This window comes from Protopterus annectens, chromosome 16.part0, assembly GCF_019279795.1.
Source record: "Protopterus annectens isolate FY-2018-M chromosome 16.part0, PAN1.0, whole genome shotgun sequence".
Classification (NCBI taxonomy): Eukaryota; Metazoa; Chordata; order Ceratodontiformes; family Protopteridae; genus Protopterus; species Protopterus annectens.
In genome coordinates, this window is record NC_056750.1 from 171,764,197 (window position 1) to 171,778,388 (window position 14,192).

At 42.9% G+C, this 14,192-nt stretch overlaps 1 protein-coding gene across 4 annotated transcripts in view; it reads right to left on the minus strand.

Moving 5' to 3' along the window:
- Window positions 1–14,192, minus strand: part of ABHD4 (abhydrolase domain containing 4, N-acyl phospholipase B) — a 187,256-nt gene that overhangs the window by 84,046 nt on the left and 89,018 nt on the right. For all 4 annotated transcript variants that reach the window (XM_044058328.1, XM_044058325.1, XM_044058327.1 and 1 more), the window contains one exon: window positions 2,363–2,549. In XM_044058328.1, coding sequence (XP_043914263.1) covers window positions 2,363–2,549 — 187 coding nt within the window. The remainder of the gene's footprint in view (window positions 1–2,362; window positions 2,550–14,192) is intronic.

Below are 14,192 nucleotides of genomic sequence, written 5' to 3' on the forward strand. Positions count from 1 at the left end.
CGAGCTCTGGGCCTGAGAAAGTCGGTTGTTTTAGTAAAAAAACAAAGTAGTCGGTTTAATACAAACATCAGAAGGCCTGAATACACCCTCAGAAGCCGGTGCCTGCACAGCGGCTCTGGACCCATGCAAGGTAGAGACATCCTCAGGTTCCATAGTCGAAGAAGCATCTCGCTGCATACCGGACTCCGAATGGGTCTCAGTAGAGGCCTGTGAATCTGTAGAAGTGGGTATCGGTGCGAAAGTGCCTCACTGAGTACCGGCGGACTGGCAACTAGCTTCACAGAAGCGCTGTCGGCAGTTTTGGACCTATGCAGTCTGCCTCTGTCTTTATCCTTATGCTTTTTTGGAAGATCGTAGTCAGATGGCTTAACAAAGCCATTTTGGAATACAGAGAATGACAGCAAAAGAATTTAGCGACAAAGATAGCCCAACGATGAATAGTTTGGGCATTGAACAAGGCACAAAACCGACAGCGAGGAACGTCATGGTCTGGGCCTAAACAGGTGAAGCAGTAAGAATGAAAATCTCTGTGAGGTATTTGCTTTCCACAGGCAAGACAATTGTTAACTTTTTCTGACATCGGTTAGAGCAAGAAAAAAGGATCCCCAATGGGGTACTTAGCTTCAGAAGACTTCAGGTTTGAAACGCGAAAAACAAAAATTTCAGGTAGCGGCCGACCGGCACTTGTGAACTGCTTCTGCTTCGGCTCCCGTGTGGCAAGAAAAGCTGATGTAATGGCGTCAGCTGCATGTTTTCTACCCCCGACAACCTGACATTATGGAAGAGGTGACAGCATCCGACGCAGAAATCCCAAGACTCTGGTATTCGGGCCGACTGAGGGCTACCTGCAGGCAGATAACATCAAGTGTGATGACTGCAACAGTGAAACACAAAGAACATCTACCAGCACCCCTATTAGAAGAAAATTATTTTCATGAGTTGCCTTTTATATCTTTCCCCTTCATCTGAACCAGATGAAGGGGAAAAGCCTGTACCTGTATTTATAGGAGAAGTAGCCACAACCCCCACTTCCCATAAGGATACTGATTAAAGTAATCATGTTATGGCTAACCTCAAGATAAGCCATGTCAAGTTCAAAATATGCCAGTAGACTACAATACACTACAGAAAATAGAGCAAGAGTATGTGGAAACAAGGGAACAGAAGAGCCCCACTTTATGCCCATGCACTGAACCAAGAAATGAATAGTAATTAAACACAAAGAATTGATAGTGAGCGAATACATAAACAGACAAACACGCACTTAATTGACATTGCCATCATACATATTGGAAGCGACAACATTTCCCAAACTTCTATTGGAAAAAAGGCTGTTTTTTGGTGATTAATCATTCAAGTTCCCAGATCATAGTTTACTAAACGTCAGTTGTGCATGGCATGAGTTTAAAAGAAGTTTTAAGAAAGACCACAGTCTCTTATTTTGCTACCTATAAAAAACATAACGAAATATTAACTGCACCACAAGTCTCAAATCTCAACTACCAATTAGAAAAGGTGGTTACACGTTACTCATTTCATATTACCTTCCTCTTTCTCCCGCCATATTTTCACGCAACAGTACATAAAGCAACATTTATTTATTCAGTTCTTTTGCTAAATTTGGTACAACGAATAAAAAGTTCCAGATAAGAAAATAACTTTTTCTGAAACTGTTTTATATTTTCATGAAGTATTTATAAATTTGTCGGTAATATACTATCTATGTTTTAGTGAGGAGGCTAAATTTGACAAGGATTTGCAATTTATTTTCCCCAATAAGTATTTCTTCAAGATCTTGAAGCCCTTAAACATCTTAATTTGCTTATAATATATCATAAGGAGGTACAGCTAACCCTTCTAGTGTCCTCTCAACTTTAAGTTGAGGTCCAAAACTCCTTTCTCAAATTTAAAGTGTAGCAAACTGCTTGCTACAAAAGTCTAACAAATGGCTTGCTATGGCTAACAGGAAGCACTGAGCACTTCAGCCCTGGCCAGTAATGAAATAAACCACACATGGAGTGCTAATGTACTTCCACAACTGCATTAGAAACTGAATGCCAGTAATGACAATCGTGCCCAGTGACATCAGTAACTTTTGTAATGGTAAGTTGAGATTTGACACTTCCAGTACAGTTAATACTGCAGTATTTACAGGTACAAAATATGAGTCTGTGGTCTTTCAGCTTGCTTCAACTTTCACCTCACCCTAGCTATACCTCTGCATACAACATCTGTTTAACACAGTCAAGGGAATATACTTCTCAGGTAAATACTAAGTTACTACTGTGATAAAAATATTTAACTACATTCATACTATCTAAGAAGAAAGCACATTCATATATCATCCAGAAATAAAACTTACTATTGTTCGGACATAGGAATATGGCCTCTGTTTCTTCACCTCTTCCCCAGAGTTGGTGTCAATCCAGCTGTATGCACCATAGATCAGTGTGATTGGCAACTCTTTCCGAATTAGATGTATCCGAGACAGCATTGGCCGCTTTGCCCAACCAAAAGACTCTGTCAGTGACTTGAATGCACTTTCACCACTAGAAAAAGTAAATATCATTCTTTTATTAAATGGGCATACAAAGGCTTGTCGATTAATATACTTTTGACTAAAAACAAAGACCCTGAAATGTTTACGGACAGCATTTAGATCCTGGAAATACCACTTAAGAAAAAGTGTGTATCTTAACTAAAGAATAAGAACTGACAAGGTAGTGGCTAAGTGTAGCCATTTTTTCAAGGATATGTTAACCTCTCACTTTTCATTTACCCAGGCCAAGGATGAACTACTACTACAGAATAATGAGTAGTTTCTCATAGTACAGGTAAACTATTTACCAACAGAAAAAGTTTAAGTTTGGAGCTGCACAGAATTACACTACCTTGACCCTCCTTTACCATCTCTATGCAGCATGGTCTTTGTCTATTATAATTTCCTGTTGGTCATCATTCACTTCCACTAGCATTACCTTCTTGCCTTTGCTCTTCTGCTACCTACCCTTTCATTAAAATCTTTTTTTTAAAAATACCCTCCAATCCTTCAAGATGTTTTGTGTCTCCTTTTAAGACAAACTTCAGTTTTCCCAGCCTAATATCTGTTAAACTATCTTTCCTACACTATACCTTACTCAGCACTTCAGTGAGACAGATTTACCACACCACACTTACTTCCCCCCACAGCCTTTGGTTGCACTTCTCTCTAAAACCTCATGTTGCAAACCAGTCACTGACATTCAGATGCATGTTATAGATAAGAAATCAGGACAAAAATATTACATACCCTACTTCAGTTTATGACTTTGCTGAACAGGTATTGGGGATGTGGACACAGTAACCAGTCAATTTCCATTTGGTCAAAAGTCATTCAGTGACTTGTACTTCAGTGAATTATTTCACAACCTACCACTCAGTTTTGACCACTCCCTAAGAATTATATTACTGTTTATTATTATTACTGTTGTCACAATATAGAATGGTTATGAAAAGCAGTCAGCTGGGTGGCACAGTGGTGCAGCGGTTAGTGTTATCGCCTGACAGGAAGAGGTGCTCTGGTTTGATCTGGGGTACCTTTTGTGCGGAGTCTGTGTGTCCTCCCTGTGTTCATGTAAGTTTCCTCTGGATGCTTTGGTTTCCTTGCACATTCCCAAGACATGCTGCAGGTGGACTGGACACTCTAAATTGGCCCTAGGTGTGGCTGTGCAAGTGTGTGTGCCTTCTGAGGAAGGCTGGATACCATAAAACTCTGCTGCCCCTTGTTCTATGGACCAATGATCTCCTGTGGTGAACCCTAATGGGAGCAGCCAAAAGTTGAAGATGATGAAAAATAGTCAGTTAAGACTAGGAGTACAATTCATAAACCTTCACATCTTCATGCTAAGTGAATTTGGCCATCGAGCAGCCATGCATAAGTTGTGCAGGATTCAGAAAACACAGCCACACAAAGTAGACAGCCAAAACAGTGGATGCCCCAATTATATGCTAATGACTGTGGGTAGCTATGTTACATGCTACAGAATGTATAATGAAACAACAGGTCTGACAATGCGGCAAAAATCATAGCTAAGTGGTTTAGTAACATTTAGATTTCTACACAGCTTGATGCTCATGTTCAGGCAGTGTAACCTACTGAATACTGTTAGGGAATGCTGCAGCTACTGTAAACTTGTACCCGCAACAGGCTCTTTTAGCACACTAATATGGCTGCATTCTTCTCCAGCCAGTCCACCTGCAATGTACCCCAACAGACAGCTTTGGTCAATTCATGTAAATAAACTGAAAAAAAAAATGAGCTCAGTTCTAGGCCTTACAGTAAATAGCATACAAAAACTTACTTACACATATATACAACCATCTCTAATTGAACAGCATACCTTATTGAAGGGGACCCTGGCATTATGAAGCAATAGGTATTTGTAGTAGGATACCACTGTATTCAAACAAAAGTTTCCATCTTCAGCAGCGTGATGATAAGTTTTCACTCTAGTCACACTTTTATCATGTAGGTTACCCCCTCTGGGCAAACTGAGTACATTAATTAGGGCTCATCTAATTTTTCTTTCTGAATTGCTTAATTTGTATGAGGAGTAAATCTGATAAACATCGGGTTGAGTTCTACACAAAGCTAGTCAGCTCTGCGAGCAGGAAAGTACAGTTGTGTACACTTACCATAAATATAGATGTTCGAGTGTATTCACTGATGCAGTCATTACATTTAGGGTTATCTGCTTGCAGTAGCCCTCAGTCGGCCTGATTAACAAAGTCTTGGGTCCTGCGTCGGTAGCTGTCCCTTCTTCCATGACGTCAGGTCGTCAAGGGTATAAAAAATGCAGCCAATGCCATTACATCAGTTTTTCTTGCCCCAGATGTCAGGTGCTCCCCTAATGGGAAGCAATTAAATCTATAATACAAGGATATACCTCCAACAAAAAAAAGCAAATACACCAAAAAGCTTTTTGAGCATAGTAAGTGAGAGCAGAGGTATAGCCAAAAGAGGAAAGGGGGCTGGAGGGAGGGTAACCAGGACTGCAACAATGGATACACTCGAAAATCTACATTTATGGTAAGTGTACACAACTGTACTATGTTCTTCGTGTTTCACTGTTGCAATCATTACATTTGGGTAGATTCCCAAAGCTAAAGTTGGGAGGAGGAATTTAAATAGAATTAGGACCAGTTATAAAGGCCATGCAAGACTGCAGTGGCGAAACGAGCTCTGGATTTAGAGAAAATCGGCAAATAATAATGCTTGGTGAAAGTATGTACAGAACTCCAGGTAGCAGCTTCTAGGATGTCCCTTGTAGGGACGCCCCTGAGAAAGGCTGTAGAACTAGATGCAGCCCTGGTTGAATGGGGTCTGATGCCCTGTGGGATAGGTTTTCCATTGTGCTTATAGCAGAAATTAATGCAGTGGCCTATCCATTTTTAAATGGTTTGCTTTGAAATAGCTTTCCCCTCTGTCCGTGCAGCAAATGCCACCAGCAGTTGTTCAGATTTCCTTTGAGGTTTAGTCCTGTCCAAGTGGAATCTAAGTTGTCTGTGCACATCTAAGGAGTGCAGTATCCGTTACACTTTGTTCTGTGGGTTAGGAAAGAAGGTAGGCAAATGAATGGACTGATTAAGAGCCACACTGGATATCACCTTGGTCATGAAGGAGGGGTTGGTTCTGAGGGACACGCAGTCCGCATGACAGGTGATGAAAGGCTCCACTGCCATAAGGGCCTGTAATTCAGATACCCTTCTTGCAGAAGTGATTGCTAAAAGGAAAGTTGTTTTCCAGGAAAGGAATTTTAAATCTGCAGTAGCAGCTGGCTCAAAAGGAGGAAGAGTGAGTTTCTTCAAGACAAAGTTATTTCCCTGGCTGGAGTAGGAGCTCTCCTGGGTGGCCTTAAATTTCTGGCCCCTCTGAGGAACTGCTTGAGCAGTGGGTGAGGGAAGAGAGGAGGCTCTGTGCTATAATGGAGCTGAAATGACTGAGGCATGAATTTTTATGGAGGAAAAGGACAAGCCCTTATGAAGCATCTCAGTCAAACATTGTAGAATCTGAGGTAAACTGGGCACTGCTGCGCTCATCCCTTGAGATTGGTTCCAGACACAACATTTTTTCCATTTTGCAGCGTAAGATCTTCTAGTACTAGGCCTCCTTGCCTCTAAAATTATATCCATCACTGATTTACTGAGGGGTGGTAAAGGAGAAATTAGGTAATTAGCCAGGCTGCTATATTCAGGGTTTGCAGCTGAGGGTACAGAATCTGGTTCTCCTGCTGAGACAACAGGGAAGGAGTCTGAGGCAGGTGCCACGGGGCCAAGCATGACACACTGCACAAGAGGGGGTACCAGTGATGGCATGGCCACTCTGGTGCAATTAAAATCGTCCTTGGCTTGTCCTGTTTGATCTTTAGTAGTACCTTGGAGACAGAGGCAGAGGAGGAAAGGCATAAACTTAAAGGTTTTTCCAGATGAAGGATAGAGCATCCACTTTCCAAGCTAGCTTGTGGGGAATCCTTGTGCAAAATGTATCCAGTTGATGGTTCTGGGGGGAGGCAAACAGGTCTATATCTGGGCTCCCCCATTTGTCAACATGTTGAAAATCCTTGGTTCCAGTTTCCACTCGTGTGGGTCCATGAGGTTTCTGCTTAGTCCGTCGGCCAGTGTATTTAGTTTTCCTGACATGAATTGAGCTTGTAGATTCACTTGGTAGCTCAAGGCTGTGTTCCACAATGCCATGGCTAGTCTGCAGAGGGTGTAAGAATGTGTACCCCCCTGCTTGTTTATGTACCACATGACTGTGGTGTTGTCCATCTTTACAATTAGTTGTCCTGGAAGAATGTGGTCCTTGAAGGCCGTCAGAGCATTCTGTACAGCTAACATTTCCTTTTGATTTATGTGTAGGTCCATTTGCCCTGAATGCACTTCCCTGCCAGGTGAGCCCCCCATGCATAGTCTGATGCGTCTGTTGTTAAGGTTTGGGCGACGGGGTAGTGTGAATGGTAGTCCCTTGTTTTGGTGGCAGGCCTCTACCCACCAAAGGAACTCTAAGCATAGACAAGGTATGATAGGAATCATAGCTACTAGATCCTGTGAATGTTGACACCATAGGCTTTTGAGATACCACAGCAGTTTCCTCATATGCAGCCTTGCATATGGAATTAGAAGAATGCAGGAGGCCATGAACCCCAAGGCTTGCAGTATTTGCCTTGCAGACAACTGGGTTTTTGTGACCACTTGTTTGAAGTAGGTTGTCAAATAAGTCCATTTCCCTGGTGTGAGGAAAGCCATCTGGGAAGTTGTATTCAAGCTTGCTTCCAGGAATATAATTTGCTGACAGGGTACCAGGTGTGATTTCTTTTAATTTATGGTGTACCCCAGACAAGTCAGTATGCTTTGAACAAAGGCCAGATGATTCAAAAGTATATCTTGGCTTTCTGCCTGAATTAGACAATCATTCAGGTATGGATATACTTGAATATTTCTTTGCCTGCAGAATGCAATGACTGGAGCTAGACACTTTGTGAATACCCTGGGCGCAGTAGATAAGTCAAAGGGCAGTGCAGAGAACTGATAGTGCATGTAGCCTGTTTTGAAGTATAGGTATCTTCTGCAAGACTCCCTGATAGGGATGTGCAGGTATGCTTCTTTTAAGTCTAGTGTTGTCATCCATGCATCTTTGCCTAGCATAAGAAGCAGCTGATGAAGAGTCAGCATCTTGAATTTTGGAATCACCAGAAAGGCATTTAGAGTAGAAAGGTCCAGGGTAGGACACTATGTGTTGCCTTTTCTGGGTACCAGAAAAAGTATTGAATAGAAACCTTGTCCCTTTTCCTCTTCTGGTAGCAAATGAATAGCCCCCATGCTTAAGAGAGAGAGAGTACTTGATTTTGGGCCTCTGTCCACTGATTTGGGGGTAGATCTGGTCACCCGCTAGGTGTTGGTAAGGTGTGGAAGTGAAATCTGTATCCTTGGGACACTATATTTAAAACCCATTTGTCCTGGGTAATAAGTTCCCAGTTTTTGGCCTGCAGACCAATCTTTCCACCTAAAGGAGCATTCAGTTGGGAAGTGCTTGGAAGTTTCAAAAGCAAGTCATTGAGACAGTTTTCCATAGGGGGGAGTCTTACTACTCCCCGATTTGGGTGTGGAAACCCCCCACTGCTGAGTCTTGTGTGCCCCCTGAGACTGAAACCTGGGGTTTCTGCTGTGTCTGGGTTTGGCTTGAGAAGACCTGGAAGGGGCTAGAAAGGACCAATTCTTACAGGGTCAGTGCCTACTAAATCTAGGAGGTTGAACTTGTAAAAATCTTTTAACATTTTGCATAGATTTAGCTTTATCTTCATCTTTTTTAAGAACTTCCTCAACCTTGTTGCCAAACAGGCGGCCCTGATTTAAGGGTGCATCCAACAATTTAGCTTTAACATGATCAGGCAAAGATTGCTCCTTAAGCCAAACATGCCTTCTGAGCAGAGACCCAGTAACAGCAGCCCCGCAAGAGGCCTCTAATGAATCAAATCCACATTGCAAAGTATGTTTTCCAACCTGTTCAGCAGAAAGCATTAAATCCTGTAATTCATTATTTTCCACACAGTCAGGAATCAACATCATTTTCTGTTTAATCAATCCAATAACATGTTGCTGGTACTCTAACATATGAAACTGGCAGTTTAAAGCCCTAATAGCCAAGGTTGCTGAAGTGTAAACCTTCTTACCCCATCTATCCAGCGCCCTGGCGTCTCTATCAGAATGGGTAGGATTTTTAGCAGTAGAAGCCTTAATGCCCTTGAGTCCTTGTGAAATAGTCTCTGGATCCGCAATAGGATTTTTAAAAAGGAACGTGTGTGAATTAGGAACCCTGTAATATGTCAGGTTTTCTGGGAGCAGGAGGCAAAGAATCAGGGGCCAAACTAGATTCCGAAAAAGCATCATCATCAATGTCTAGTACAGGAGAAATAGCTAAAGGCCTGTGCTGAGGCAGGAGTAAGAAATCCCTAAGCCTCTTTTTTGAATCAGAAAAATCCTGACTTTCCCAGTGGAAATGCTCCCTTAGAGTATGTAAGGTTTCACCAAAAGAAAAATCCTCTGGAGGGGAAGCAGAGGGAATACAGTCCTCAGCATCAGAATCCTCATAAGTAGATAAGGGTAAATCCAGATCATCAGAAGAATCAGAATCCTGGTCAGAAGATTCATAAACAACTTCAGTCCTAGGTCTCTTAGAAGGGGGAGGTTGGCTTCCCCTGATTAGAGTTATAAGATCTTCAGCCATTCTTATCATTTGTTTTTTAGGCAAAGAGGCCTGAGCATATGGCCAGGGCGTCATTTTTTTATGCATGGTTCGAGATTTAGGCCTAAATGAAGAATGAGGCGTCTGTTTAATATGCAAGTTCGTAGGCATGAATCCACCCTCAGAAGCCGGTGCCTGCACAGCGGCTCCGGACCCATCCAAGGTAGAGACATCCGCAGGTTCCATAGTTGAAGCATCTCGTGGCATACTGGACTCCAAAGGGGTCTCTGTAGAGGCCTGCGAATTAGAAGTAGCAGGTATCAGGGACTGCAAAAGCGCCTCACTGAGTACCGGCGAACTGGTGACTGGCTTAGGAGAAGTGTCGTAGGCAGTTTTGGACCTCGACGGCCTGTCTCTGTCTTTATCTTTGCATTTTTTGAAATCCCGGTAGTCGGATGGCTAACAGACGACATTTCTGGATAATTAAACTGAGAACTGAAATATTTAGAGGCAAAAATATACCGACGACAAAACCGACAGCAAGGTACGTCGTGGTCAGGGCCTAGGCAAGGAATACAGTACGAATGAAAATCTTTATGAGGTGTTTGCTTTCCACAAATAATGCAATTATTAACTTTTACTGACATCGGTAAGAAGCAAGGAAAAGTTTCCCCAACAGGGTACTTAGCTTTAGTTGAAGACTTCGATTCTGAAAATCGAAAACGAAAATTTCAGGAGTCGGCCAACTGGCACTTGTGAACTGCCTCTGCTTCAGGCACCGCACGGCAAGAAAGACCAATGTAATGGCGTCGGCTGCATGTTTTATACTACTGACGACCTGACATCATGGAAGAAGGGACAGCAACCGATGCAGGACCCAAGACTTTACTAATCAGGCCGACTGAGGGCTACTGCAAGCAGATAACCCCAAATGTAATGACTGCAACAGTAAAACACGAAGAACATGGAGGCCCAGACTACAGGCACTGGGAAATTGTCATGTACAAACCTCTCAAGTACCTCATTATGAGGTATGTTCCTCAAATTAAGTTTTTAAGAGCTGGGTACTCACATTTTCACACTAAAAGGGTCTGCCACACAAATGTCCTAGCATTTTTTTTTAATTATATCCACTGTAGATTACACCGAATAAAGAACATTTTGACATATTAACTTTGCTGTCATCTTAAAAATTAAAGTTGTTGTTAAGTTGTTAGTACATGTTCCATATGCTGCACATTTATTCAAAAGTTCCACATGTTGCCCAGTCATTCAAAATTATGGGAGGGTGCTGTACCACAGTCCACAAATGGAAAGTTGGGACAGGTGGTCATGCTATTTTTCAACATTTGATGATGGAGCATTGCTGAACATTTACTCTCAGCACCAAACAAAGGGATGAAAGACAGCCATGTATCATTTCTCAGCGCACCCGTACAAATATAATACAGTCCCTACATTTTATTATTTGTCACCATTATGCAAATGAGGTGCCCATCAGTGACTAATGTCGGGTGAAGACTGAAACGCATGAAAAGTCATCTGGGTGCCAATTCCCTGCCATTCTCCTGAGAGTTTTGAGGGTAAGATAAACATGGCTGGAGAGGGTGAGAGGAGCACTCCTTTTAGAGCACAGAAGTGCTGTGAGAGTCTGTGTTTTTCTAGACATCCTCCAGAAGCAATACAAGAGGAGGTTCCTGCAAGAGGGCTATACCGGGTCACTGTAGAAGGCTGATGCCTGTAATAGTTTGGCCAAAGCCATCACTCATGCTACTGATATCCAATGCATGGGGGAAAGTATAGTTGTGTACACTTACCATAAATGTAGATCACTGTTGCAGTCATCACACTTGCATTATCTGCCTGCAGGTAGCCCTCAGTCGGCCTGAATACCGGAGTCTTGGGATTTCTGCATCGGATGCTGTCACTTCTTCCATGATTTCAGGTTGTCAGGGGTATAAAACATGCAGCCGATGCCATTATATCACCTTCTCTTACCTCAGATATCAGGAGCCCCAAAATAGGAAGCAATTACATGGTGTGGAACACCCCCAGTAAAAAGTAAATACCAATGTTATAAGATATGACCAAACAAAAATGATAGATAGGAGTACAGAGAAGACAGGGGGCTGGAGAGAGGGTAACCAGGACTGCAGCAGTCAAACTCAAACATCTGCATTTATGGTAAGTGTACACAAAGTACAGTTGTGTACACTTACCATAAATGTAGATGTTCGAGTGTATTCACTGTTGCAGTCATTACATTTGGGTTATCTGCTGGCAGGTTGCCCTCAGTCGGCCTGATTAATCAAGTCTTGGGTCCTGCGTCAGTTGCTGTCCCTTCTTCCATGACATCAGGTCGTCAGGGGGTATAAAACATGGAGCCGACACCATTACATCACTTTTTCTTGCCCCAGATGTCAGGTGCCCCCCAAATGAGAAGCAAATAAAATTAAAAACACAAAAAATATACCTACAATCCCAAAAGTAAATACACCAAAAGGGCTTTTAAGCATAGTGAAAGAAAGTAGAGGTATAGCCAGAGAAAAATAGGGGGCTGGAGGGAGGGTAACCAGGACTGCAAAAGTGAATACACTCTAACATCTACATTTATGGTAAGTGTACACAACTGTACTATGTTCTTTGTGTTTCACTGTTGCAGTCATTACATTTGGGTAGATTCCCAAAACCATGGTTGGGTGGAGGGAATTATACAGCATTAGGACAAGCTACAAGGCCCTGCAGGACAGCAGTGGCAAAGCCAGCTCTGGATTTAGAGAAAAGTGGTAAATAGCAATGTTCGAGGAACGTATGAACTGAGCTCCAGGTAGCAGCTTCTAGAATGTCCCTGCTAGGAGCACCTCTGAGAAAGGCTGTAGAAGTAGATGCAGCCCTCGTGGAATGGGATCTGATCCCCTGGGGGGATAGTTTTTCCATGGTGCATACAGCAGAAACGAATACAATGGCTTATCCATTTGGAAATGGTTTGTTTTGAAATAGCCTTTCCCCTCTGCCCCTGTAGCAAATGCCACCAGCAGTTGTTCAGATTTTCTTTGAGATTTTGTTCTGTTTAAGTAAAATCAAAGTTGCCTGTGTACATCCAATGAATACAGAATCCGCTCCCCCTTGTTCTGTGGATTGGAAACGAAAGTTGGCAAATGAATGTTCTGATTAAGAGCCACACTGGATACCACCTTAGGCATGAAGGATGGATTGGTTCTGAGAGATACCCTGTCCGCATGAAAAATGATGAAAGGCTCCACTGCCATAAGAGCCTGTAATTCGGAAATCCTTCTACCTGAAGTGACTGCTAAAAGGAAAGCCATTTTCCAGGAGAGAAATTTTAAGTCTGCAGTAGCAGCTGGCTCGAAAGGAGGGAGAGTGAGCTTTTCCAATACAAAATTGAGGTCCCAGGCAGGGGTTGGAGCTCTCCTAGGTGGCCTTAAGTTTTTGGCCCCTCTGAGATAATGCTTTAGCAGAGGATGAGAGAAGAGGGAAGGTTCTGTACTGTAATGAGCTGAAATGGCTGAGGCATGGATTTTTATGGAAGAAAAGGACAGGCCCTTGTGAAGCATCTCAGTTAAGTATTGTAAAATCTGAGGAATGGTGGGCACTGCTGTGCTTATCCCTTGAGATCGATTCCAGGCACAGAATATTTTCCAATTGTCGGCATAAGATTTTCTAGTACTAGGCCTTCTCGCCTCCAAAATGACATCCATCACAAGTTTGCGGAGGGATGCTAAGGGTGAATTTAGGTGATAAGCCACACTGCAAGATTCAAAGTTTGGAGCTGCGTGTGCAGAATTTGGTTGTTCTGCTGAGACAGTAAGTAAGGTATCTGAAGCAGGTGCCACGGTGGAAGGTGTGACATTTCGCAGGAGTGGGTACCAGTGTTGGCGAGGCCAGTCTGGAGCAATCAAAATCATGTCTGGTTTGTCCTGTTTGACTTTTAGTAGAACTTTGGAGAGCAGAGGCAGAGGGGGAAAGGCATAGACTGACAGTTTTTTTTCCAGCTGAAGGATACAGCATCCACTTTGCAGGCTTTTTTGTGATGAGTTCTTGTGCAAAATTTGTCCAACTGATAGTTGTGGGGTGAGGCAAAAAGATCTATGTCTGGGCTCCTCCATTTGCATGTCAACATGTTGAAAATCCATGGTTCCAGTTTCCATTCGTGTGGATCCATGAGATTTCTGCTTAGTTCATCTGCCAGAGTATTCAGCTTTCCTGGCAGGAATTGAGCTTGTAGTTGTACTTGATAGGCCAAGGCCATGTTCCACAATGCCATGGCTAGTCTGCAAAGGGGGTAGGAGTGTGTACCCCCCTGCTTGTTTATGTACCACACAACTGTGGTGTTGTCTGTCTTTATAATTAATTGTCTTGGATGAAGGTAGTCCTTGAAGGCCGTCAGTGCATTCTGTACAGCTAGCATTTCTTTTTGATTGATATGAAGGTGCATTTGATTTGGGCTCCATTTGCCCTGAATGGACTTCCCTGCCAGATATGCCCCCCAAGCATAGTCTGATGCATGTGTAGTTAGGGTTTGGGCGGCAGGGGGTGGTGTGAATGACAGTCCCTTGTTTTGGTGGCAGGCCTCTGCCCACCATAGGAACTCTAGTTGCAGACAAGGAATGATAGGAATCATTGTTTCCAGGCTGTGACAATGCTGACTCCATAGACTTTTTAAGTACCACTGAAGTTTCCTCATATGCAGTCTTGCATATGGAATTAGAAGAATGCAGGAGAACATGAACCCCAAGGCTTGCAGTATTTGCCTTGCAGAAAGCAGGGTTTTTTGTGGCCACCTGTTCGAAGTAAGTCACCAAATTAATTTGCTTCTCTGGCATAAGGAAAGCCATCTGGGCAGTTGTATTCAAGCTTGCACCCAGGAATGTAATTTTTTGAGAGGGTACCAGTTGTGATTTATTTTCGTTTATAGTGTACCCTAGACAAGTTAGAACCCTTTTTACAAACG